At 48.9% G+C, this 25,494-nt stretch overlaps 1 protein-coding gene and 1 long non-coding RNA gene across 2 annotated transcripts; both read left to right on the top strand.

Moving 5' to 3' along the window:
- LOC119124132 lies at positions 1-25,494 on the top strand. The gene is made up of 2 exons (XR_005098198.1): positions 1-39; positions 25,403-25,494. It is a non-coding gene; the product is annotated as an uncharacterized LOC119124132 (long non-coding RNA).
- Positions 17,125-19,176, top strand: slc10a3 (solute carrier family 10 member 3). The gene has a single exon (XM_037253638.1). The coding sequence runs from the start codon at positions 17,310-17,312 to the stop codon at positions 18,717-18,719; it is 1,410 nt and encodes a 469-aa protein (XP_037109533.1). The 5' UTR covers positions 17,125-17,309; the 3' UTR covers positions 18,720-19,176.

The raw sequence follows: 25,494 nt of genomic DNA, 5'->3' as shown, positions 1-25,494 counted from the left end.
GCACAGAATTTTTTTTTTATCGACGATCAATTAATTCAGGTCAAGACACTCATCCCGGTCACGTGACATGTTTCCCCAGTCGAGCCCGCAAAGCTAATATGTGGCGACAGGCTAACTAACCAGGCAGTGAAGCATTCAAAACTGCTTCAACACATGGAGACCAAGCATCCTGCAATAAAAGACAAACCTTAAATCACTTCGGGTGTCATTGTCTCCGATTACGTCTAGATGGGACCGGCTCGTTTCTGAGAAACAAACTCAGTGCTCCCACTAATTCAACGTAATGGTAATGATATTATAAATGTATTATTTATTTATTTATATAAATGTATTATTTATTTATATAAATGCCGGTCCTTGGGGGGGGGGGGGGGCGCTAGGAATTCACTGGGGAGCCAAAGGGGGCGCCAGCCTGCAAAAGTTTGGGAACCACTGCTCTACACCAACGATTTCTCCTCAGGTGACTCTCCTGTGAAGCTCCTGAAGTATGCAGATGACACCACTCTCATCGGACTGATCTGGGACGGTGATGAGACTGCGTACAGACAGGAGGTGGAGTGGCTGGTCCACTGGTGCAGCCAAAACCACCTGGATCTGAACCCGCTCAAGACCGTGGAGATGACAGTGGACTTCAGACGAGACCCTTCACCACTTTCACCCCTCACTATCCGCAGTAATACTATTCTCTCCACAGACACCTTCAAGGGAACCACAATCTCTCGGGACCTGAAATGGACCGGCCACATAGACTCTGTCCGGAAGAAGTCCCAGCAGAGGCTGTACTTCCTGAGACAGCTCAAGAAGTTCAACCTGCCACGGGAGCTACTGAAGACCTTCTACACTGCCATCATCCAGTTTGTCCTCTGCACCGCCATCACTGTCTGGTTTGGATCGGCCTCCAAACAAGAAAATCAGGACTGCAACGGACAATCAGGACTGCAGAAAAATAATTGGAATCAACCTCCCATCTATCCAAGACTTGTACCTGTCCAGGACCAGGAAACATGCAAGTAACATCTCTACAGATACCTCTCACCCAGGTTGCAGTCTGTTTGAACTACTCCCCTCCGGACGGCGCGATAGAGCTCTGTAAGCAAAAACCAGCAAACACAGAGACAGCTTCTTCCCCCAGACTGTTGCTCTGATGAACTCACACCACTCTTAGAGTCTCAGAGTCACTGCTGTGCAATAACATCCTGCTCTCCACACCTTTTTTGAATTGTCTACACTATTTGTACTATGTGTCCTCTCTGCATCCATTGCAGCCTGGTCATCCTGGAAGAGGGATCCTCCCATCTGTGGTCTCTTCTCAAGCTTCGAGCTTTGAGTTTTTCCTTGCCCTCTTGGGAGTTTAAGATCAGGGGGTGTCTGAGAATATTTGTCATTTTTCACACGTCCTGAGTGTTGTTAGTCACCTAAATGTTGAACAGAGGCTGTGATGTACCGAAGTCAAATTCCTTGTTTGGCACGCCCAAACATGGCGAATAAAAATTCTTGAATCTTGAATCTTGAATCTTAAAAGATGTCAGTATCCACAATGGGCAATAACTAAAGGTGCAGGACAGGTCAAAAACAAAAGCAACACAACACAGGGGGGAAAGAAAAAACAAACAAGTAAACAAGAACACAGAGGAATGGTGACGTTGCCTTACGTGAGAGGGATTACGGAACGCATCCATGAACCATGAGAAAATACAACATTAACACACCTGTCAAACCACACACAGCACTCCGTCACATACTGGTTCACCCAAAGGACAGAAGCCACCCGGAAAACAAATGCAACTCCATTTACGAGATCCCATGCAAATCATGCAATAAATCATACATCGGGGAGACAGGGAGGAACTTCATTACAAGAAAAACAGAACACAAGAAGGAATGTGAGAAGGAGACAGCAACAAGACAAACAAGAGCAATAAAACAACAAGCAGAACAGGAACACTACAAGTCAGCCATCACCGACCACTGCAAAAGAGAGAATCACATCATGGACTGGGAAAAGGCCAGAGTCATCCGCACCGAAGAAAACAAACATCAGCATTGGATTAGGGAGGCCATCGAGATCCGCAAGCAGGGCCAGAGGACCATCAACAGAGACGAGGGAGCTTTCATGCTCTCTACCACCTTGAGCAGCATTCTGGAGGGGTGAACGGACAGCAGAGGGCGTGACTCACCTGTCAAATCTGATTCTGCTGGTCACGGTTTACATCCCGCCTTCCAACATCGGAGGCGACAGGGTCGCGGCTCTTAGTGAACTGTACCAGGCTGTCAGTGACCAACAGACAGCGCACCCTGACGGTTTCACCATCTTCGCTGGGGATTTTAATCATGCTAATCTGAAGTCTGTTTTTCCGAGGCTTCACCAGCATGTTGATTTTCCTACGCGTGGCGACAGCTTCCTGGACCTGGTCTACTCTTCGCATAAAGGAGCTTTCAAAGCCGCCCCCCTCCCCCATCTTGGGCTTTCTGACCATCTCACTGTTATGCTTTTGCCCGCATACAGACAAAAGGTGAGAACATCCAGACCAGTTCGCAAGCGGGTGCGGGTGTGGCCTGAGGGTGCCTCTGATGCGCTTCGTGACTGCTTTGGCTCTACCGACTGGGACGTGTTTAGGAGGGCGGCCACTTGCGACGGTCGGGCGGACATTGAGGAGTATACTGACTCTGTTTCCTCCTACATCGGGAAGTGCATTGATGATGTGACACACTCAGTATCCGTCGTCACTCGGGCAAACCGGAAGCCATGGCTGTCGGGGGCTGTCTTCAGGCTGCTGAGGGCCAGGGACAAAGCCTTCCGGGCGGGGGATGAGGCTGGCTTGAGGACTGCGAGGGCCGACCTGTCCCGGGGCATCAAAGAAGCGAAGAGGGCGTTCTCGGGCAAAATTACCGCCCACTTCAAGGACAGCAGGGACGCACGGCGCCTTTGGCAGGGCATTCAGACCATCACGGACTACAAGCCCGCGCCGCAGAGCTGTGATGGCGACGTCCGTCTGCTCAATGACCTCAACCGCTTCTTTGCTCGCTTCGACGCTCAGAACAGCACTTGCCCGCTGAAGGCCACTCCCCCTTCCCACGAGCTGCCCCTGTGCCTCTCCGCCGACAGCGTGAGGAGGACGCTTGCCGCTATCGACATCCGTAAGGCGGCGGGCCCGGACAACATCCCGGGTCGAGCGCTGAAGGACTGCGCTGGTGAGCTGACGGGTGTCTTCACGGACATCTTTAACACTTCCCTGCAGCAGGCCATCGTCCCGTCGAGTTTCAAAGCAGCCACCATCGTACCTGTGCCGAAGAAGCCTGCTCCGTCCTGCTTCAATGACTACCGCCCCGTGGCACTTACGCCCATCGTCATGAAGTGCTTTGAGCGGCTTGTCTTGGAGCACATCCAGTCAGTTCTCCCCCCCACCATTGACCCCTTCCAGTTTGCGTACCGAGCCAAACGGTCCTCTGAGGATGCCATCTGCTCTGCCCTCCACTCGGCCCTCACCCACCTGGAGGGGAAGGACTCGTATGTGAGGTTGCTGTTTGTGGACTTCAGTTCTGCCTTCAACACCATTGTGCCGCAGCGTCTCATCAGCAAACTTGACAAGCTGGGCCTCAGTACCGGCCTCTGCAACTGGCTACTGGACTTCCTCTGTCAGAGGCCACAGGTGGTACGTGTTGGCGACAAGATCTCCGCCAGCATCACGCTGAGCACAGGGGCCCCCCAAGGCTGCGTGCTCAGTCCGCTGCTCTTCACCCTCCTGACGCATGACTGCGCTGCCACCTGCAGCGGCAACCGCGTAGTGAAGTTTGCTGACGACACGACTCTGGTGGGTCTCATCACCAAGGGAGACGAGACTCAATACAGGCTGGAGGTTGACCTTCTGACCGCGTGGTGCAGGGACAACAACCTCCTGCTGAACGTCGACAAGACCAAGGAGATTGTCGTTGACTTCCGGAAGGGTCACGCCCAACACCTGCCGCTGACCATCGACGGTGCTGTGGTGGAGAGAGTGAGCAGCGCCAGGTTCCTGGGGGTGCACATCAGTGAGGATCTCTCCTGGTCCACCAACACCGCGTCGCTGGCGAAGAAGGCCCAGCGCCGCCTGTACTTCCTTCGGAAACTCAGGCGAGCGGGGACTCCTCCGGCCGTCATGACTACTTTTTACCGTGGCACCATTGAGAGCGTCCTCTCCAGCTGTATTGCTGTCTGGGGTGGCAGCTGCACTGACCAAGACTTGAAGGCCCTGCAGCGCATTGTGAAAACGGCTAGTAAGACTATTGGTGCTTCTCTCCCCTCCTTGAAGGACATTTACACCTCCCATCTCACCCGCAAGGCGACCAAGATTGTGAGTGATGTGAGTCACCCCGCTCACTCTTTGTTTGAACTTCTGCCCTCTGGGAGGCGGTACAGGAGCCTGCGCTCCCGCACCACCAGACTTTCCAACAGCTTCGTACTCCAGGCTGTTAGGATCCTGAACTCGCTCCCCCTTTCAGCGTAGCGTCCTGTTCTTGCTGTATGCTCACTGGCTCGGTTTTGCCCCTCATATTCAATGGGTTATTGGTCTGTTTTTATTCATCGCTCATTTTATTTTATTTATTATTTATTATTTATGGTTTGTGCCTTCTTGTTTTTGTTTTGTGTCGCCTACTTGTATGTCTCGTCACCGTGGGATGGAGGAAACGGAATTTCGGTTTCTTTGTGTGTCTTGACATATGAAGGGATTGACAATAAAGCTGACTTTGACTTTGACTTTGACTTTGATGCGGTGGGAGCTGATTCCATGGGGGGTTGGTGCGGTGAGGGGCGATTCAGTGTGTGAGGGGGTTGACTTGGTGTGGGCTGTTGGTTTTCCATCCAGTCTTTCGGCCTTGGTGACCACCCTTTGGCCGGGTTCTTGCCTGTTCTTCCCATGTCACTCTCCCTCTGGCACCTCTGCTGGTTTTATCTCCAAGTATACTTTCTGTAAACATTTTCCTCCATTCTTGCACAACCAACCTTCTGCATACATACACTCCACCCTCTGTCGCACATCATCCATCCATCATCCTGCCAATTTGTCATTTTGTCCAGAATTACATGAACTTTTGGGTGTGACATAAACTGTTAGCCGCGACGTGAACTTGTGATCATGCTGCATTTAGCAATTTCATTAATACTCAATGTTTCCTGACTATTTCCATGCAAAGTTTTCTGTGCCAAGCTTTTACTCACCACATACCATGCATTTGTTTATTCTTTTCACATTCTGTGCATTTACTTACTTTCGTCACATTCTCAGTTAATCATGCTTCCAACCATATCTTTTCTTTGTTAGGCAAAACATTTCCCTCTGTCCAGAACTTTCTCCAATAATCCAAGGCTGGCGTCTAGCGTTAGGCAACATACGACGTCACATCAAGCATTAGGCAAAACATAAGATACAATCAAGCATTCAGCATTCTTAGACGCGCTTGGAAGGGTCCGTAATTTAGAAAAACATCAGGCATGCATTGAACAGTTCATTATGGGTCATTAAACTATTCAAGTCAAGTGAAGTCAAGTTTATTTACATAGCCCTAAATCACAAGCAGTCTCAAAGGGCTTCACATATACAAAACAAATTGACAATTATTCTCAAAGCATCCCCTGATCTTAAGCTCCCAAGAGGGCAAGGAAAAACTAAAAAAAAAACTACTAGGGGAAAAATGAGAAACCTTGAGAAGGGACCACAGATGGGAGGATCCCCCTTTCAGGATCACCAGGCTGCAATGGAGGCAGAGAGGGCACATAAAATACGTATATAATGTAAAAAAAAATCAAAGAAAAAGTGGATGTCCAATTCAAAGCGAATAGCTGCAGGAGGTGCCCTCGATTGTCCTGGCAGTGTCTTCGAGGGGGGTAATCCTCTGCAAATCCCTCATCTTGATTGGTCCACGAGAATCGAAGGAAATTGAGAGACAATGCATTCAAACCTTTGAGAATTATATGCTCGACTAGATTGTAGATCAATTCATTTGCGATAATGTAAAATAAATAAATAGGTGAGGGGCCAGACAAAGCACGGCTCACGCTAGCCCCTTATGATGAATAAAATAAATGGATTTCGTTTTTCCTCGCCCGGACGCGGGTCACCGGGCCCCCCCTCTGGAGCCAGGCCTGGAGGCGGGGCTCGAAGGCGAGCGTCTGGTGGCCGGGCCTTCGCCAGCTCAGAGTACCCACCCTTCTTGGGGTCCCTGGAGGAAGTGCTGGAGAGCGCTCCTTCTGGGGACTCCATCGTTCTACTAGGTGACTTCAATGCTCACGTGGGCAATGACAGTGAGACCTGGAAGGGCGTGATTGGGAGGAACGGCCCCCCCGATCTGAACCCGAGCGGTGTTCTATTATTGGACTTCTGTGCTCGACACGGATCTTCTATAATGAACACCATGTTCAAACATAAGGGTGTGCACTTGGCACCAGGACACCCTAGGCCGCAGTTCGATGATCGACTTTGTAGTCGTGTCATCGGATTTGCGGCCGCATGTTTTGGACACTCGGGCGAAGAGAGGGGCAGAGCTGTCAACTGATCACCACCTGGTGGTGGGTTGGCTCCGATGGTGGGGGAAGATGCCCGTCCGACCTGGCAGACCCAAACGCTCTGTGAGGGTCTGCTGGGAACGTCTGGCAGAATCCCCTGTCAGGAAGATCTTCAACTCCCACCTCCGGCAGAGCTTCTCCCACGTCCCGGGGAAGGCGGGGGACATTGAGTCTGAGTGCACCTTGTTCCGCGCCTCCATTGTTGAGGCGGCCGACCGGAGCTGTGGCCGTAAGGTCATTGGTGCCTGTCGTGGCGGCAATCCCCGAACCCGCTGGTGGACACCGGCGGTAAGGGATGCCGTCAAGCTGAAGAAGGAGTCCTTGGCCTGCGGGACTCCGGAGGCAGCTGACAGGTACCGGATGGCCAAGCGGAACGCGGAACGCGGCCTCGACGGTTGCTGAGGCAAAAACCCGGGCGTGGGAGGAGTTTGGCGAGGCCATGGAGAATGACTTCCGGACGGCTTCGAGGAAATTCTGGTCCACCATCCGGCGTCTCAGGAGGGGGAAGCAGTGCAACGTCAACACTGTTTACAGTGGAGATGGCGTGCTGCTGACCTCGACTCGGGACGTCGTGTCTCGGTGGGGAGAATACTTCGAAGACCTCCTCAATTCCACCTACACGCCTTCCATTGTGGAAGCAGGGCCTGGGGACTCTGAGGCGGACTCTCCAATCTCTGGGGTCGAAGTCACTGAGGTAGTTAAAAAACTCCTCGGCGGCAAGGCCCCGGGGGTGGATGAGATCCGCCCGGATTTCTTAAGGGCTCTGTATGTTGTGGGGCTGTCATGGCTGACACGTCTCTACAACATCGCGTGGACATCGAGGACAGTGCCTCTGGATTGGCAGACTGGGGTGGTGGTTCCCCTCTTTAAGAAGGGGGACCGGAGGGTATGTTCCAATTACAGGGGAATTACACTCCTCAGCCTCCCTGGTAAGGTCTATTCAGGGGTGCTGGAGAGGAGGGTCCGTCGGGAGGTTGAACCTCGGATTCAGGAGGAACAGTGTGGGTTTCGTCCTGGCCGTGGAACAGTGGACCAGCTCTTCACCCTCAGCAGGATCCTCGAGGGTGCATGGGAGTTCGCCCAACCAGTCCACATGTGTTTTGTGGACTTGGAGAAGGCGTTCGACCGCGTCCCTCGGGAGGTTCTGTGGGGGGTGCTTCGGGAGTACGGGGTACCGAGCCAACTGATAAGGGCGGTTCGGTCCCTGTATCACCGATGCCAGAGTTTGGTCCGCATTTCCGGCAGTAAGTCGGATTCGTTCCCAGTGAGGGTTGGACTCCGCCAAGGCTGCCCTTTGTCACCGATTCTGTTCATAATTTCTATGGACAGAATTTCTAGGCGCAGCCGAGGCGTTGAGGGTGTCCGGTTTGGGGACCTCAGCATCGCGTCTCTGCTTTTTGCAGACGACGTGGTGCTGTTGGCTTCTTCAGGCCGTGATCTCCAGCTCTCACTGGAGCAGTTCGCAGCCGAGTGTGAAGCGGTCGGGATAAGGGTCAGCACCTCCAAATCCGAGTCCATGGTCCTCGATCGGAAAAGGGTGGAATGCCCTCTCTGGATCGGGGATGAGATCCTGCCCCAAGTGGAGGAGTTTAAGTATCTTGGGGTCTTGTTCACGAGTGAGGGGAGGATGGAGCACGAGATCGACAGGCGGATCGGTGCAGCGTCGGCAGTAATGCGGACTCTGTACCGGTCCGTCGTGGTGAAGAGAGAGCTGAGCCAAAAGGCAAAGCTCTCAATTTACCGGTCTATTTACGCTCCTACCCTCACCTATGGTCACGAGCTATGGGTCGTGACCGAAAGAACGAGATCCCGGATACAAGCGGCCGAAATGAGTTTTCTCCGCAGGATGTCCGGGCTCTCCCTTAGAGATAGGGTGAGAAGCTCGGTCATCCGGGAAAGACTCGGAGTAGAGTCGCTACTCCTCCACGATGAGAGGAGCCAGATGAGGTGGCTCGGGCATCTCATCAGGATGCCTCCTGGACGCCTCCCTGGGGAGGTGTTCCGGGCATGTCCCACCGGTAGGAGACCCCGGGGACGACCCAGGACGCGCTGGAGAGACTATGTCTCTCAGCTGGCCTGGGAACGCCTTGGGATCACCCGGGATGAGCTGGATGAAGTGGCTGGGGAGAGGGAAGTCTGGGAGTCCCTCCTGAAGCTGCTGCCCCCGCGACCCGACCCCGGATAAGCGGAAGAAGATGGATGGATGGATGGATAAATAAGAAGTTGGCGGGGCTGTCTTTGGTGGAAAATGTCGGGATTGATTCTGGTGGGCTGGACTGTTCTGGGGTGGAGCTCCAGAGCAGCTCCACCCAGTGGTTCTGCAGCGAGCAACCTCTGCCTGCTTGTGACTTGCAAATTATAATCTGAAACCTGATTGTCTCTCGCCAACAAGGGACAGACTGGATCCACGTGGGTCAAGGACGGTGTCCACCACTGCAATTTCAAGTGCCTCTGATTAACCTCGAATAGTTAACTTGTTCTTGTATGCTTTTCTCACATTTTTTATGCTTTCGAGAGGAAACCTGAAACCTTTGTGTTAATCCTGATTGAACTAATTTGTTCTTAAAGTTCAACCTTAGGACTCTAATATATGTTCCCACATGTTTGGAAAATGTAATGGTCCAGTAAAACCAAAGTAGAACTGTTTTACCATAATTCTGAAAGGTGTGTTTGGCTCTAACACAATACTGATGCATGGTACATGGTAGTGCAAGCATATTGCTTTGCCGTTTTATGGGGATGGCTAGTGTGACATCACAAGATACCAACACCTCACTTCCATGTCCAAGGCGCTGCAAGTAACATGTAAACACAATAAGAGTGAAAATAGGTCAGAAATCCTACAATTCTAATAGAGTTGTGTTAGCGTGCTGGCAGGTCTGAAACGGAAAGTACAGGCTTCCATGAAGAATAGACTTTATGAGGTTGAAGTGAGTAAGTAGCTAGCTAAGGAGTCAGTCATCAAGCTAACTTTTGTGTACTTGAGTAACGTAAACTATTATTAACTACCGTATTTTCCGCACTATAAGGCACACCGGATTATAAGGTGCACCTTCAATGAATGGACCATTTTAAAACTTTGTCCATATATAAGGCACACCGGATTATAAGGCGCAAAGAATAAATAACTCAACGCTGCTCAAACGTTAATGTACCGTATTTTCCGCCCTAAAAGGCGCACCTAAAAACCTAAAATTTTCTCAAAAGCCGACAGTGCGCCTTATAGGCCAGTGCGCCTTATATATGGATCAATTGATGAATTTGTTGATCCATACTGGTTGTACACAGTGCTCTGCCAAAATGTTTCAGTACGTTTTAGTACGACTAGTAAATTACAAGGTCGCATCGCTTCCCAACATTACGGCAACTGTAGTCAGGGGGCGTCACCGAATAGCTGTTGTACCCGCGAGGCTATTTCATGTCAAAATAGGCTGCTCTGTTAATGTTTCGAGTAAATCTACGGATCGATATGGAAGGGAAACATAGGTAAGTAGTACCAATGCGTTAGATCGAACTTTAGTCAGTTCCGATCATTTTATAGGAGATCGTTTGAGAAACGCGATTGTTTACACTTTGCTGAGGCTCATGGGAGATTGCGAGCTGAGGCTCGTGAGACTTTGCGGATGGCTAATGCTATTGCGATAGCTGCTATACGTACCAGGCTATTTCATGTCAAAATAGGCTGCTCTGTTAATGTTTCGAGTAAATCTACGGATCGATATGGAAGGGAAACATAGGTAAGTAGTACCAATGCGTTAGATCGAACTTTAGTCAGTTCCGATCATTTTATAGGAGATCGTTTGAGAAACGCGATTGTTTACACTTTGCTGAGGCTCATGGGAGATTGCGAGCTGAGGCTCGTGAGACTTTGCGGATGGCTAATGCTATTGCGATAGCTGCTATACGTACCAGGCTATTTCATGTCAAAATAGGCTGCTCTGTTAATGTTTCGAGTAAATCTACGGATCGATATGGAAGGGAAACATAGGTAAGTAGTACCAATGCGTTAGATCGAACTTTAGTCAGTTCTGATCATTTTATAGGAGATCGTTTGAGAAACGCGATTGTTTACAGAGGGCTCGTTGGTTATTGGCTAGTGGATGCATACCGCAACCCTAGTCAACCTCAGTTTGATGCAGTATAGCTTCTATTTTATGCGCCTTATAATCCGGTGCGCCTTATATATGGACAAAGTTTTAAAATGGGCCGTTCATTGAAGGTGCGCCTTATAACCCGGTGCGCCTTTTAGGGCGGAAAATACGGTATATGTTTTAACAGCTTGATTTGAATCCAACAGTGACATTTGTGAAATTTCAAGACAGTTGGAGTCACAATCCTTCAGGCACCCCAGGCACTGTCCCCAGCAACAGGCGGCACTTGCACCCACCAATCACAGCTAATCGTTTCCCGCTGGCCTCCTGTAGCTTGAACCATTATGAAGTTCAGACAACTCAAGACGGAGCGTTGCCATCATCTCTTGTCTCTCTGCTCTCACCCCTCAGGTTGCTTTCTACATACGGCTTGAAGTCCCTCGTTTCCACCAGCCTTCGTTCCTTTCAGCTTATTTGTGGGTGCAAGTGCAACCCCATGAGGGTCAACGTTGAGTAGAGATAGTCTGGTCGATTTCACTGAAAACCCAGTTTAGGAGATCCATAGTTTATGATACGGTTGGGGAAGGAGATCTGCTCCCAGTACGCACTCAAGACCGCAACTCCCTCTCATTTATGTATTATATGCTCATGCTATATGCTGTGTCTGACTTCATAAGACCAAGTCGGGTTGTTATGATGTGTGTTGGTGGAGTGCCCAGTGCATGTCACTTCTCACTGTCAACCCTCACCGCTGGCTAGCAGTATGCGAACGGGAGAGCCGAGTGCGTAAGTCTCTCCCTGCCAGTACATAGCCTCTCTAACAGCAAGCCCTATGTAGTGCCTCCATGCGGCGACACATGGTAACTGGGTACAACACGGACCCAGGCTAAACTACAAGGGACTCGGAGGAGGTTTGGCCCCTAGACGTGCGGCACGCAGGCCCACCGGTGTGTGGACACTTTTAACTATGGGTTAGAGAGAAGAGCAGTGGGGAGAGGACGCACCCCTGAGGGGCGCCAGTATTGGTGGTCCGGGTGTCAGTTGTGATGCTCCCCAGCCTCACACTCTGTCTCCTGTTGGTCAGGAAGCTGGTGATCCACTGACAGGTGGAGGCAGGCACCGCGAGCTGGACGAGCTTCTGTTGGAGGATGTCAGGAGCGATGGTGTTGAACGCCGAACTGAAGTTCACAAACAGGATCCTGCTGTACGTTCCTGGTGCAGGATGTAGTGCAGTCCCATGTTGACCGCATCATCCACCCACCTGTTTGCACGGTAGGCAAACTGGAGGGGTCAAGCAGGGGGCCCGTGACATCCTTCAGGTGGTTCAGCACTAACCTCTCAAAAGATTTCATGACCACAGATGTCAGAGCGACAGGTCTATAGTCATTCAAACCTGTGATGGCGGGCTTCTTGGCCACTGGAACGATGGTGGAGCCTTCCTGATCTTTTGTCTTCGGAACATCTGGCGCACTTCCTCCTCACGGATCTGGAGTGTGGGCGTGGCTTCTGCAAGAGAGAGAGTAGGTGACAACGGTGATGGAGGTGTAGACAGAGCAGTTGTGGGGGGAGGTGAGTATGTTGATTGTGCTGCAGGAGGTCCTGTTGTGTGGGAGGACCGATCAAACCTGCAGTAGAACCTGTTTAGCTGGTTTGCAACCCTTGGGCTCTCCACAGGACATTTCTTGAAGCCCATGATGCTCTGCAGACCTTTCCACACTGTTAAGGGATCAGGATTGACAGAGAGGTGTCTCTCCAGGCTCTCCACGTAACACCTCCTGGATTTCCTGACCTCTCGGTTCAGTGTGTTTCTGCCTGTAGGCCTCCTCCTTGACTTTGCGCAGCCTCCTGAGGTTCGGTGTAAACCAAGGTTCGTCGTTGTTGTATGTGCAGAAGGTCTTAGTCTGCACACACAGATCCTCACAAAAACTGATGTATGATGTGACTGTCAGTGAGTTCATGCAGGTCTGAAGTTGCAGCTTCAAAAACACCCCAATCGGTGCAGTCAAAGCAGGCTTGGAGGTCCTGCCTTGACTCCACTGTCCACTTCTCACAGTCCTCACCACAGGCTTAGAAGTTTTTAGTTTCTGCCTGTAGGCCGGGATCAGATGAAGTGCGTGTTGTGTTTTTCTTCCTGTGTTCTGTCCTCCGGGTCCGTGACTTTTGTTGTGCGTTCGTGTAATGTTCTGACTACAGACAATTTATGTATAGTGGGGTGTTCAGATGTCCAGAGGAGGTATTGGTCGGTGTGTGTGGGTTTTTTGTGTACTTTTATTTTGATATCTCCGTTGTCTGTGTGGTGTATGTTGATGTCTAGAAAGGCTATGGATCGATCTGTTTCCTCTTTGTGAGTGGATTGGATATTACCGGTGGTGTCTATGGTGTTGAGATGGTCTGTGAGGTGTTGTGTATATCCTGTTTTTACTATCTTCAGAATGTCATCTACATAGCGTTTCCATAATGTGGGTTTGTATATGTCCGGGGCTGTTGAGAGTGCTTTTTGTTCCAAGTCCTCAATGAAAAAGCTGCACATGACGGCAGACAGTGGGTCTCCCATGGGGAATCCTTCTTTTTGTCAGTAAATTGTGTTTCTGTATTGGAAGTATGTGGAAGTGGCGATGAAATGGAGTCGTTGAGTGATGTCCTGTACTGTTAAATTTGTGCATTTCTTGAGTGTCCTGTCTGCTAATAATCTGTCATGTACTATGTGCATGGTGGCCTGTGTGGGTGTTTTTGTGACGAGTGAAATGACATCATGTGATATGAACATTTCATCTTTCTGTACTTTTATGTGGGTGAATTCTGTGGCGAGTTGTTTTGAGTTTTTGCAGTGTTGATCTGTGAGTCCTTGTAGTGGTTTTATTATTTCTGTGAGTGCTTTTGAAAGGTTGTAGGTAACCATTGGGCCAAATGGTGTGGAAACATTCTTGCTTCGTTAGTCATCGAAAATGCTCTGAAGAGGGGCGCTTTTTCTTCCTTCAAATGCTGCACCGATGGCCGTATTCCTTTTGTCTTTTTTTACTGAGTGTACCACTATAAAACTAAAAAATGTCAGTGTACACATGTTTTTGTTAGTGTAAATATGTTTTTGTTATTGTATATATGCTGTTTTGTGTTATTCAGGCAAATACGTAAATGGATTTGCTATACAGACACCATGTTTGTGTCATATGTTACGACACAAATGACCCCCCTGTAATATCTCCGGGTCCCGTTAAAGACTAAAAGAAGGATGCCTCGTTTGGATGTGTTGATCGTCTTGTACTTTATTGCCACCTCCGCACTCGCAACACCGTTCTCTGTTGTACACCAACCCCTCGCCACCGGGGGCGCTACACATACATGGCACAGTAGATTCAGATCTGCTGTGAACATTACATCACTCTTTTCTTGTTTTTTTTTGAGACAATAAACAAACCTGAATGCAGTTTTTGAAACAATAGACAAACTTGAATGCAGTTTTCCTTATAGATTCTTTACTGCTAATTTGTTCGTAGTAATACCTGAAAACAAACCTCTATAGTGGGACAACACAGCTTAATATTTTGTTCATAAACCCTGCTCCAATAAAACAGTTTACATGGCATCAAACCTCACTTCCAAATTTAGTTTAAATATTTTCAGTGTATGCAAAAATCCGAGATTACTCGTAATCACGAAGATACGAAGGAGGACGTCTATTGTGTTGCGACGGATATCGAGGAGGTGGTGTGTCCTCAGCAGGTACGTCGCGGCTATGGACGGAGTCTGGCGGAGCGTTCTGCAACGCGGCATGTATCTTTTTGAAGAAGGATGAGTTCTTTGTGATAGAGTGTCCATCTTTTGTTGCTGTAATCATTGAGCCATTGATCTTTGATATTTTGTATGGTTCAGTGTTGTAGGGTGTGGTGAGCTTGTTGTGCTTGGGCTGATGGTAAAGCACTGTGTCACCTGGGGTGAAGGTGCTAGGTGCTGCATGACGACGTGTGTCAGCGTAGCAGCATGATCTTTTGCTCTGATGGTGCGATCTGAGCTGATGACTGTGGCTGTGGGAATTTTTGTGTAGATCTTTCGTTGGAACAACAGTTCTGCTGGTGAAGCACCTGTAGTGCTGTGTGGTGTGGAACGATATTCCCTGAGGAAGGTGTTGAGATGTTGTTTCCAAGAAATGTTCAGAGTTCCGGAGACACGGATGCTCTTGCCTAGTGTCCACATAAAACGCTCGGCAGTGGCGTTAGCTTGAGGCCACAGTGGTGTGATCTTGCGATGGTGGAAGCCTAAATAAGTTGCAAGCTTCGCAAACTGGTCATCAAAGGGGGGCCATTGTCCGTCTTAAAGACCCTTGGGATGCCAAATGTGGAAAACACTTTGTCCATGACTGGTATGACTGTGTTAGCAGAAGTTGAGTTAACAACTTCAACCACTGGGTACCGGGTGTAATCATCTACAATGACCAGCAGATATTCTCCAGTGGGAAGAGGTCCATAAAAGTCTACACTCGTGCTGTGCTAGGGAGCTTCGGGCAGCTCTGACATCTATAATGGCTCCATGTGAGTAACTGGTGTGTTTGCCTGGCAAGCTATACAGTTGCTGACCATGGCCTCTGCTTGCTGGTCTATGTTTGGGAACCACACTTTTGTTCGGAGAAGTTTTTTTTGTTTTTATTATTCCCTGATGTCCCTCGTGTGCGAGCTGTAGGACTCTGTTTTGTGGGGTCGAGGGGATGACATTCTTGTGTTTCTCAGAATGTCATCAGCGGTAAGTTAAAGGTTGCTGGTATCGACTGAGTATGTTGCTGTGATCGTGTGCGTCTTTAACACAAAGTGAGTATATACATTTCATTGTTGCTACTGTCCACTGTTGTGCCGTTTGTCCGATCGCGGTTTGCTTCGTGTGCGCGCCGTTTGATTGACAGCTCCGGCGCGCTCATAATCGACTGAGTATGTTGCTGTGATCGTGTGCGTCTTTGACACAAAGTGAGTATCTACATTTCATTGTTACTACTGCCCACTGTTTTGTCGTTTGTCCGATCGCGGTTTGCTTCGTGTGCGCGCCGTTTGATTGACTGCTCCGGCGCGCTCCTTTAAGTTTGCCTCGCATCGTACGAGTAGCCGTTACGCAGCAGCACGGCGACTAACGGTCGCCAGCAAATTTATTTTGTTGTCTCGATCGATGACTTATGTTTGGTGTGTTGCCGAGAGTATTTCATCTATATTTATTTATTATTATTTTTTGCCAATAATTCAGTAAAGCAATTATAACTGAACCATGTCTTCCCTCCTGTGTTCTGACCGACACCCGGGGGCGAAAAGAGCATAACCGTCCGAGTCAACAGTCCTCAGGCTCCCCAACAATAGCGGTAGCAGTTTGCATTATTTTATTGCAATGTTTTTCCTTACTCAGATTTGTTTCAAGACTACAGTTACAGTTAGACTTTACTTTGATGGTTAATGCAGTTATTGCAATTTTGTTGTTTTATCACAGTAGATTGGTTTATTTACATTTCAAAAACTAGTAAAAAAAAATTTAAAAATGTGATTGCACTTTAGTTTACATATTTAAATGTTCAGATATTAAGATGTAATATACAGTTTTTGCATGATTTGAATGAGGCAAAATAACAGGATTTTTCTCTCGAATATATTGTTATCATTTGTTTCACATGTACTGTAATTATAAAAATTTAATTTGGTGTTCAAAAAGTCTTTTTTCAAACTTGAGTCTTGAAAAAGAGGGAGTCGTCCTATAATCAGGGTCGTCTTATATTCGGGCCAATACGGTATGTGTAATTTTTACTAATTAGAGCTATACAATTGCAGCGTATAAGGGTGATTTGTAACTTGGGTTAGATGAGCGAAGGGCCCCGTTGCTTACAAACAAAAATGCTGATTCTATGGTCAAACTTTACAGTATTTATGAAAGACAGAGGTTACAGCCCTAGTGTTCGAGTGCACATTTTCTCTTTGGAAGTCCGAAGAGTTCGACTTCCCACATTTGTATCGCCTTCGACACGTAAATGACGTTTTGGCGTCAAGCTTCCCGTCATTGTAGGACCCTCGTGATTGAAGCAAGACGGCAGCCGTATTACGTTGCCACCGTTACCAGGCTTGGATACCCGCGGAGATCAATGAGCGCTTCTCAAACAAACAACTTTTTTGTTTGTATTGACGAATATATGAGTACATTACCTCTATATCGTGGATTATTGCTTTGTCGACGGTTCTGACAACACAACATGGACGAATGTTTAGGTATCGCTCAGATGTATATCTTAAAGAAGAAAATAAAATTATTACACATAAAATGTACATGTAGCGCTTTTCCCAAACGTAAAGACAAAACTGTATGCCATATACGGTGGGATTTTCGCCGCAGAGACAGGAAATAACGTGAAAATATCACGGAGAAATATAATTAAATTAGGCAGCGTCAGAAATTGGCAACGTAAGATGGCCGCCAGTGGCTTCACTCCTCCAGGCGGCGAGCGAGGTGTATCGTAAAGTCAATTCTATATATGTCCGTGGACAGGGCGGGGTGACGTCTTGGTTCCGGTATAATGGCTGCAATGAAACAAGAAATGTACGCGATGTCGATCCCTAACGCTCTTGTTTACACCGGAGACAACAATGACAGTGTTTGACGTCGCGGAGTAAAAGCGTGGCAGGGGAGAAAAGTGTCTGCAGCGCCTGTCGAAGAATACAATGAGGACGCTATTTACATTCTGTTGTTTGTTCCTTTTTATCAGCGAAGCGGACGGTGCGTGGGCCACTGTAAGTCACATCAACCGCAGCAACCTCTCCAATTTGACGGCAGATAGCAGCAGGTATCTCACCATTGGGGATGGTTCGTCACAGGAATTTGAGTTCCCTGAAAACACCAAGGGTGTGATTGTAATATCCACCCAATTTCAAAGCCAAGCAGCCGGCAGGAAAGGCCGCCAGAGCTGGAAACAGACTGTGACGGTGCGCTCCTTCGATCCAGAGGTCCTCTCCATCTTGAATGTGACAGATAGTGGCCATGCAGGACCTGGAAGGAGCTACATTATCAGTATCCACTCCGGTTTTCCAGGAAGAGCCCAGCTTGAGATCCAGCTGCTGGGACTAGACCAGAATTCTGTGCCCATTTTGATCGAGGAGAGGACGGATTACTGCATTGTGGTGGCCCCTGGGAATGATGACCCAGCCACACAACTCATCCAGTCAGGAGGACTCTCCCATTTCTCAGAGAACCCTGTGCTATTTGCTTTGCTTCCCCTCATTGTTATCAACAAGTGTGCCTTTGGGTGCAAGGTGGAGGTGGAGGTACTGAAGGCTCTAGTGAAGAGCCCCGTGCCACTGGTACTCGGGGTGCTTGGTCAGTTCCTGGTGATGCCATTGTATGCTTACAGCGTGTCTCGGCTGGCCTTGCTGCCCAAAGCGCTCTCACTGGGCCTAGTGATCACATGCTCCACCCCAGGTGGCGGAGGCGGATACCTTTACAGTCTGCTGCTCGGAGGAGACGTCACCCTTGCTATCTCCATGACCCTGGTGTCAACAGTGGTGGCGATGGCAGCCATGCCCCTGTCATCAACTCTGTATGGACGTCTGCTGGGGGTGCATGCGGAACTGCATGTGCCGTTCATAAAGATTCTTGGCACCCTCCTCTTCATTGCCATCCCCATTTCGCTTGGAATGCTGGTCAAGCTACGCCTGCCTGCCCTCACTCGTGTCTTGCTAGGACTCATACGGCCCTTTAGCTTTGTGCTTATTGTTGGTGGCATCTTCATGGCCTACCAAATGGGCGCATCTATACTGGCCAATGTCAGGCCTCCGATTGTGGCTGTTGGCGTGACTGTGCCTTTGCTCGGGTTGTTCGTTGGGTCAGTTCTGGCTAAATTAGTGGGACTGGCACCTTCGGAGAGAAAGACAGTGAGCATTGAAGTGGGTGTCCAGAACAGCTTGCTAGCCCTTGCTGTCATGCAGCTGTCCTTCCGCCGGATGGAGGCCGACTTTGCGTCACAAGCTCCGTTCATTGTGGCCCTGACGAGCACCTCTGAGATGCTTCTCGCAGTTCTGGCCTATTACACCCAGCACTGGTTGTGTGGGCCCACTGTCCCTAGAAGTGACACCTGATTGTTAATGCAATTTTATGACCTTGGGAAGAAAAAAAACACACCTTATACCATTTTCCTTTTTTCCCCATCATGAACAGGACAGTTGGCTGACTTTTCTTATATCACCCTTTTCAGATTTTTAATGAAAACCAATGGCCTTATAACCTCCGGAACTATATTTGTCTCATTTCTGTGTATATTACACCATGAGCTACATGGTGTAACAATTCACAAAATAGAAATACCCAAAAAAGACAATCTATTTTTCTACTAAATTACTTTTTGAAACAAAACTCAGATTCATTTTCATCATGTTTACAAGCAGTTCAATGTGTCTTTGCCAGTGGTGGGAGAATTGTGTAAAATGGGTGGGGGGTGGGGTTAATTATTTGCTATTGATTGTGTTTGATGGATCTATGTAGCCACACACTTGAATATAAAGAGACAAAATGAATAAAAAAACATGACAAAACAAAGTTTTACAGCGTGTGCAATTAAAAAATGTGTCTTAGTATATGATAGATGTAGCAGAAAAATGCATACTGCATGGAGTAATCTTACACACCCCTGGAATGCTTTTGTGGAGTAAAAAAATGAAAAGCTATATCATTTAAAAACTTTACACCAGGGGTCACCAACACGGTGCCCGCGGGCACCAGGTCGCCCGTGAGGACCGCATGAGTCGCCCGCAGAACTGTTCTAAAATTAGCTCAAATAGCGGCACTTGTCAGTGAGCTGCATCTATTTATTTTACAGTCAAACCTCGGTTTTCGAACGTCCCGGTGCTCGAAATAATTGGAATTCGAACAAAAAATTCGAGATTTTTTTGCTTCGGTTGTCGAACAAAATTCGGAGGTCGAACCTCGCGAGATGAGCCGGGAGGACCCGAGAAAACCCGACCGCGCGGCCCGGATGCCGACTGACTCCGTTGTTATTGTATTTTCGTTACTTTGAGGATTGTATTAACCCCTAATCATGCCTCCAAAGAAAGCAAGTGGGAGCAGTAAAGCCATCCTAAAACACAAAGACGCTCTTAAAGCTATGCTACAGTGAGCGCCCGGCGCGCTGCGGTTGCGCGATCGGACCAAAATAAGCTCCCTGCGCAATGAGGTCCACTTAAATTTTGGAAAGTACATCAGGACTTTAAAAATATTTTGTAAATTTAAGCGACGGATCTGTCACAATAATGCGACCAGCGCGGTGCAGTTGCGCGGTCGGCGACGCGCTACTGTTGCGCGTTCGGCGGTGCGCTGCGGTTGCGCGATCGGACCAAATTAAGCTCCCTGCGCAATGAGGTCCACTTAAATTTTGGAAAGTACATCAGGACTTTAAAAATATTTTGTAAATTTAAGCGACGGATCTGTCACAATAATGCAACCAGCGCGGTGCAGTTGCACGGTGGGCGACGCGCTACGGTTGCGCGTTCGGCGGTGCGCTGCAGTTGCGCGATCGGACAAATATGCGCAAATGAAAAAATGCTTAAAAAGGCGGGTTTTTTTTGTCTTGAAACTGATTTAGAAAAATTCCATTATTTGTAATGGGAAAAACAGATTCGGAATTCGACCAATTCGCTTCTCGAACCGCCTTCTGGAACGGATTGTGGTCAAAAACCAAGGTTTGACTGAATTTGTGCTATTCTTGTTAAAATCACACTTACATGTGAACTGGAAATGACAATAATAACACATAGTAAAAGCCAAATTGAGCAAATTGGCTATTTCAGAAGTGTGTGTCAAACTGGTAGCCCTTTGCGTTAATCAGTACCCAGGAAGTAGCTCTCGGTTTAAGAAAGTTTGGTGACCCCTGCTTTACACCATGAATCTACTACACACTTAAAACATATAAACAGTAAGAATAAACAACTGAAGTTATGTTGTTGCACAAGTGTGCACATCATCTCAATGCAAAGTAACAGAGATGGGCATCGTCTTCTTTCTCTTAGTTCTTTTCTATTTCAGCTTCACTCAGTCGGTACGAATCAGCCAAACGCTGCAAATAACGGACTTAGTGGTACAAGGTCACACGAAATTGCTGCACAGGTGGCATGCAGCCAAATAAAGAAAAAATTAAACAGTTGTATACCTTTTGGTGCCACAGAAGACAATGACGTGTCCCACGTTATTGTCATATCAATGATCCACGCTGTACGCATGTGTGTGTCTGTCGATCACCACGCTGTACGTGTATGTGTCTGTTGTTTTTATTTTTATTTTATTCTTTATTTGGCGTGTTTGCTTGTGCGGCACCTGCTTGCAAGTACAGCTTGCTGTACAACCACAAGGGTGGAGTTGCCCCAGAAACAGTTCAGCCCACCAGAATCAATCCCTCCCTTGCAGTCTTCCACAGCCAGCCTGTCCCCAGGTGGAGGTTAGTGGTAATCACTGGATTGAAAAGTGAGCGACTGATTTGATTGACTGAAGTAATGTGACTTAAGAGGCTGCTCGCTGACTTCAACTTAATGGCTGTAAGTAACATAGCATAAACATAATTAAGTGCTTAAAATGTGTTCCTACACCCATATCAGTAGGTCAACATCAGCATTAAGTTATTTTTAAAATGTTTATCGTGCAATGTGTGGTAAACACGGCTGTAAATACACTCGGTCATTACAGTACATACATGTTAACGAAGCTAGGGTGGTAGACATTCCCAGTGCACTTAATTAGCACGAAAAAAATAAAATTAAAATGTGTTCAGTGTGTGTTTTTTGATAAATTCTAGTAACCTTTTTCCATATTAAAATAATGTGCTTGTGTGTGTGTTTGACCTGAACAGATTCATCAGACAATACTACAAAGAGGGCAGGATCCCCCTTCAGTCTTTGAGAAGATGCACAGGGTGTTGCAGCAGTTTTCACTGCACCCTTTTGTAAAACTGTATTTTCTGATTTTTACAAGGTCAGGTACCATGAATTGAATTGAATTCCTTTATTGTCACGTTAACGCAGTGTTAACTGTGAAAATTCGTTTGGCAGCTCCACATGGCAGATCATGCACATACATACGTATATATAACAGTATAAAGAACAGATAAAATGCAATACAAAAAAATAATAATAAACAAGAATCAAATCTGCGTTTGAGCGATCAAAGTGCAAAGTGCATAAGGCGAGGGGGCAGGGGGCTGGATATTGCACTTGTTGCTGTGTGTGTGTGTGGGGGGGGGGGGGGTGATCTGTGTCAGTCTTTGCATGGGATGAGCAGTGGTGGAGTGATGGTTTTAACAGCCTGATGAAAAAAACTGTTGCTCAATCGTGAAGTTCTCAATGTTAAGAAGCAGTACCTTTTACCAGAGGGGAATGGGAAGAACAGGGCATGACCAGGGTGTGTGGAATCAGTACTGATGTTTTTGTCTTTTTTATTGAGTCGACCTGTGTTGATGTCTTCAAGGGAGGGCAATGTAGTCCCGATTATCTTCTCTGCCGTCCTCACCACCCGCTGCAGGTCCTTCCTGTCCTTTGCAGTGCAGCTCGTGAACCACACTGTATAGCAGTAGGTCAGGATGGACTTGATGGATGCTCTATAAAAGTTAACCAGCAGGGGGCGTGGAATTTGATGCTGTTTCAGCTTCCTGAGGAAGTAAAGCCTCTGGTGTGCCTTCTTCACCTGTTTCAAGGTGTGGATGGACCAGGTGAAGTCGGCTGAGATGTGAATTCCCAGGAACTTAAAGCTCTCCACTCTCTCAACCTCCTCACCTCTAATAGAGAGGGTGGGTGGCACAGTCCTTTTGGCTTTCCTAAAATCCACAATTATTTCTTTTGTCTTGGTGGTGTTAAGTTCCAGGTTGTTCTAAGAGGACCAGTCGATCAAATGTTTGACCTCCTCCCTGTAGGCTGACTCATCGTTGTTCTTAATCAGTCCTACAATAGTGGTGTCACCAGCGAACTTAACGATGGTGTTTGTGGGATGGATGGGGAAACAGTCATGCGTGAACAGAGAGAAGAGAAGCGGGCTGAGGACACACCCCTGTGGTGTTCCAGTGTTCAGTATGAGTGTGGATGAAAAGTGGTCTCCCATCCTGACGCGCTGTGGTCTGTTCCTGAGGAAGTCCCATATCCATGCACACAGTGAAATGTCTAAGCCCAGGTTGTGCAGCTTTGTGACCAGCTTCTGGGGAAGGACCATGTTAAATGCTGAGCTGAAGTCCACAATTAGCATTCTCACATAGGTGTTTCTCTGATCCAGGTGAGTGAGGGCTGTGTGGAGCGCCATCATGACTGCATCCTTTGTTGACCTGTTTGCTCGGTAGGCAAACTGGTACTGGCCGATGTTAGCTGGGATGGCGGACTTGATGGAGGGAAGGATGAGTCTCTCAAAGCATTTAGTGATAATAGGGGTAAGGAGGAGGGGGAAGCAGTGCAACGTCAACACTGTTTACAGTGGAGATGGCGTGCTGCTGACCTCGACTCGGGACGTCGTGTGTCGGTGGGGAGAATACTTCGAAGACCTCCTCAATTCCACCTACACGCCTTCCATTGTGGAAGCAGGGCCTGGGGACTCTGAGGCGGACTCTCCAATCTCTGGGGTCGAAGTCACTGAGGTAGTTAAAAAACTCCTCGGTGGCAGGGCCCCGGGGGTGGATGAGATCCGCCCGGATTTCTTAAGGGCTCTGGATGTTGTGGGGCTGTCATGGCTGACACGTCTCTACAGCATCGCGTGGACATCGGGGACAGTGCCTCTGGATTGGCAGACTGGGGTGGTGGTTCCCCTCTTTAAGAAGGGGGGCCGGAGGGTGTGTTCCAATTACAGGGGAATTACACTCCTCAGCCTCCCTGGTAAGGTCTATTCAGGGGTGCTGGAGAGGAGGGTCCGTCGGGAGGTCGAACCTCGGATTCAGGAGGAACAGTGTGGCTTTCGTCCTGGCCGTGGAACAGTGGACCAGCTTTTCACCCTCAGCAGGATCCTCGAGGGTGCATGGGAGTTCGCCCAACCAGTCCACATGTGTTTTGTGGACTTGGAGAAGGCGTTCGACCGTGTCCCTCGGGAGGTTCTGTGGGGGGTGCTTCGGGAGTACGGGGTACCGAGCCAACTGATAAGGGCGGTTCGGTCCCTGTATCACCGATGCCAGAGTTTGGTCCGCATTTCCGGCAGTAAGTCGGATTCGTTCCCAGTGAGGGTTGGACTCCGCCAAGGCTGCTTTTGTCACCGATTCCGTTCATAATTTTTATGGACAGAATTTCTAGGCGCAGCCGAGGCGTTGAGGGTGTCCGGTTTGGGGACCTCAGCATCACGTCTCTGCTTTTTGCAGACGACGTGGTGCTGTTGGCTTCTTCGGGCCGTGATCTCCAGCTCTCACTGGAGCGGTTCGCAGCCGAGTGTGAAGCGGTCGGGATGAGGGTCAGCACCTCCAAATCCGAGTCCATGGTCCTCGATCGGAAAAGGGTGGAATGCCCTCTCCGGATCGGGGATGAGATCCTGCCCCAAGTGGAGGAGTTTAAGTATCTTGGGGTCTTGTTCACGAGTGAGGGGAGGATGGAGCGCGAGATCGACAGGCGGATCGGTGCAGCGTCGGCAGTAATGCGGACTCTGTACCGGTCCGTCGTGGTAAAGAGAGAGCTGAGCCAAAAGGCAAAGCTCTCAATTTACCGGTCGATTTACGCTCCTACCCTCACCTATGGTCACGAGCTATGGGTCGTGACCGAAAGAACGAGATCCCGGATACAAGCGGCCGAAATGAGTTTTCTCCGCAGGATGTCCGGGCTCTCCTTTAGAGATAGGGTGAGAAGTTCGGTCATCCGGGAGAGACTCGGAGTAGAGTCGCTGCTCCTCCACGTTGAGAGGAGCCAGATGAGGTGGCTCGGCATCTCATCAGGATGCCTCCTGGACGCCTCCCTGGGGAGGTGTTCCGGGCATGTCCCACCGGTAGGAGACCCCGGGGACGACCCAGGACGCGCTGGAGAGACTATGTCTCTCGGCTGGCCTGGGAACGCCTTGGGATCCCCCGGGATGAGCTAGATGAAGTGGCTGGGGAGAGGGAAGTCTGGGAGTCCCTCCTGAAGCTGCTGCCCCCGCGACCCGACCCCGGATAAGCGGAAGAAGATGGATGGATGGATGGATGGATGTTTCTGACTTGTTGTGGCTGGAGCTGTAGCTCTCATCCGCTGGTGGAGCAAGGATTGGGTTTTCCCTGCTGTGATGGTCGAAGCGGGCGAAGAACTGGTTCAGTGCATCTGGGAGGGTGCTATCTGATGGTACTGTGGCTGTGGTGTTGTTATTGTACCCAGTCAGGGCCTTAATCGCTTGCCACATACCTCTGGAGTTATTTTTTGTAAAGTGTGTCTCTATACGCTTTTGGTAGCTGTGCTTGGCCTTCTTGATGCCCCTCCGCAGGTTTGTGCTTCCTGCTTTGCAAAACTGCCAACAACTCAGGAGCGCCGGGCCGCTGCGTCTGTGCGCGCCGCCATCTTGCAATATCTGCAAGAAACCCATGTCAACATTGCTGTCAAACATAAAGGTATGTGTGTGTGTGTGCGCGTGTGCGTGTGTGTGTGTGTGTGTGTGCGTGCGCGCGTGCCCATACCCCACACAATGTTTAGAACTGTATGCACTTCTGTGCTTTGCATGTTTTAGCCTATCATGCCTTCCCAAACCTTCAATCAATGTATTATGGCAGAGGTCCCCAACCCCCGGTCCGCGGACCGGTACCAGTCCGTGGGTCACTTGGTACCGGGCCGCCAAACCGCGGCGATCGACGATCATTCAGGTCAAGACAATCGTCCTGGTCACGTGAGATGTTTCCCCAGTCGAGCCCGCAAAGCTAGCAAAAATGAGTAAAAATTTATTTTGAAAAATATT

Source organism: Syngnathus acus, chromosome 6, assembly GCF_901709675.1.
Source record: "Syngnathus acus chromosome 6, fSynAcu1.2, whole genome shotgun sequence".
NCBI lineage: Eukaryota > Metazoa > Chordata > Actinopteri > Syngnathiformes > Syngnathidae > Syngnathus > Syngnathus acus.
The sequence above is the reverse complement of the archived record's forward strand: the minus strand, read 5'-3'. Positions and strand labels throughout refer to the sequence as shown.

Excerpts from the sequence above, each read along its gene's own strand:
- slc10a3 (XM_037253638.1), top strand. The coding sequence starts at position 17,310 with ATGAGGACGCTATTTACATTCTGTTGTTTGTTCCTTTTTATCAGCGAA.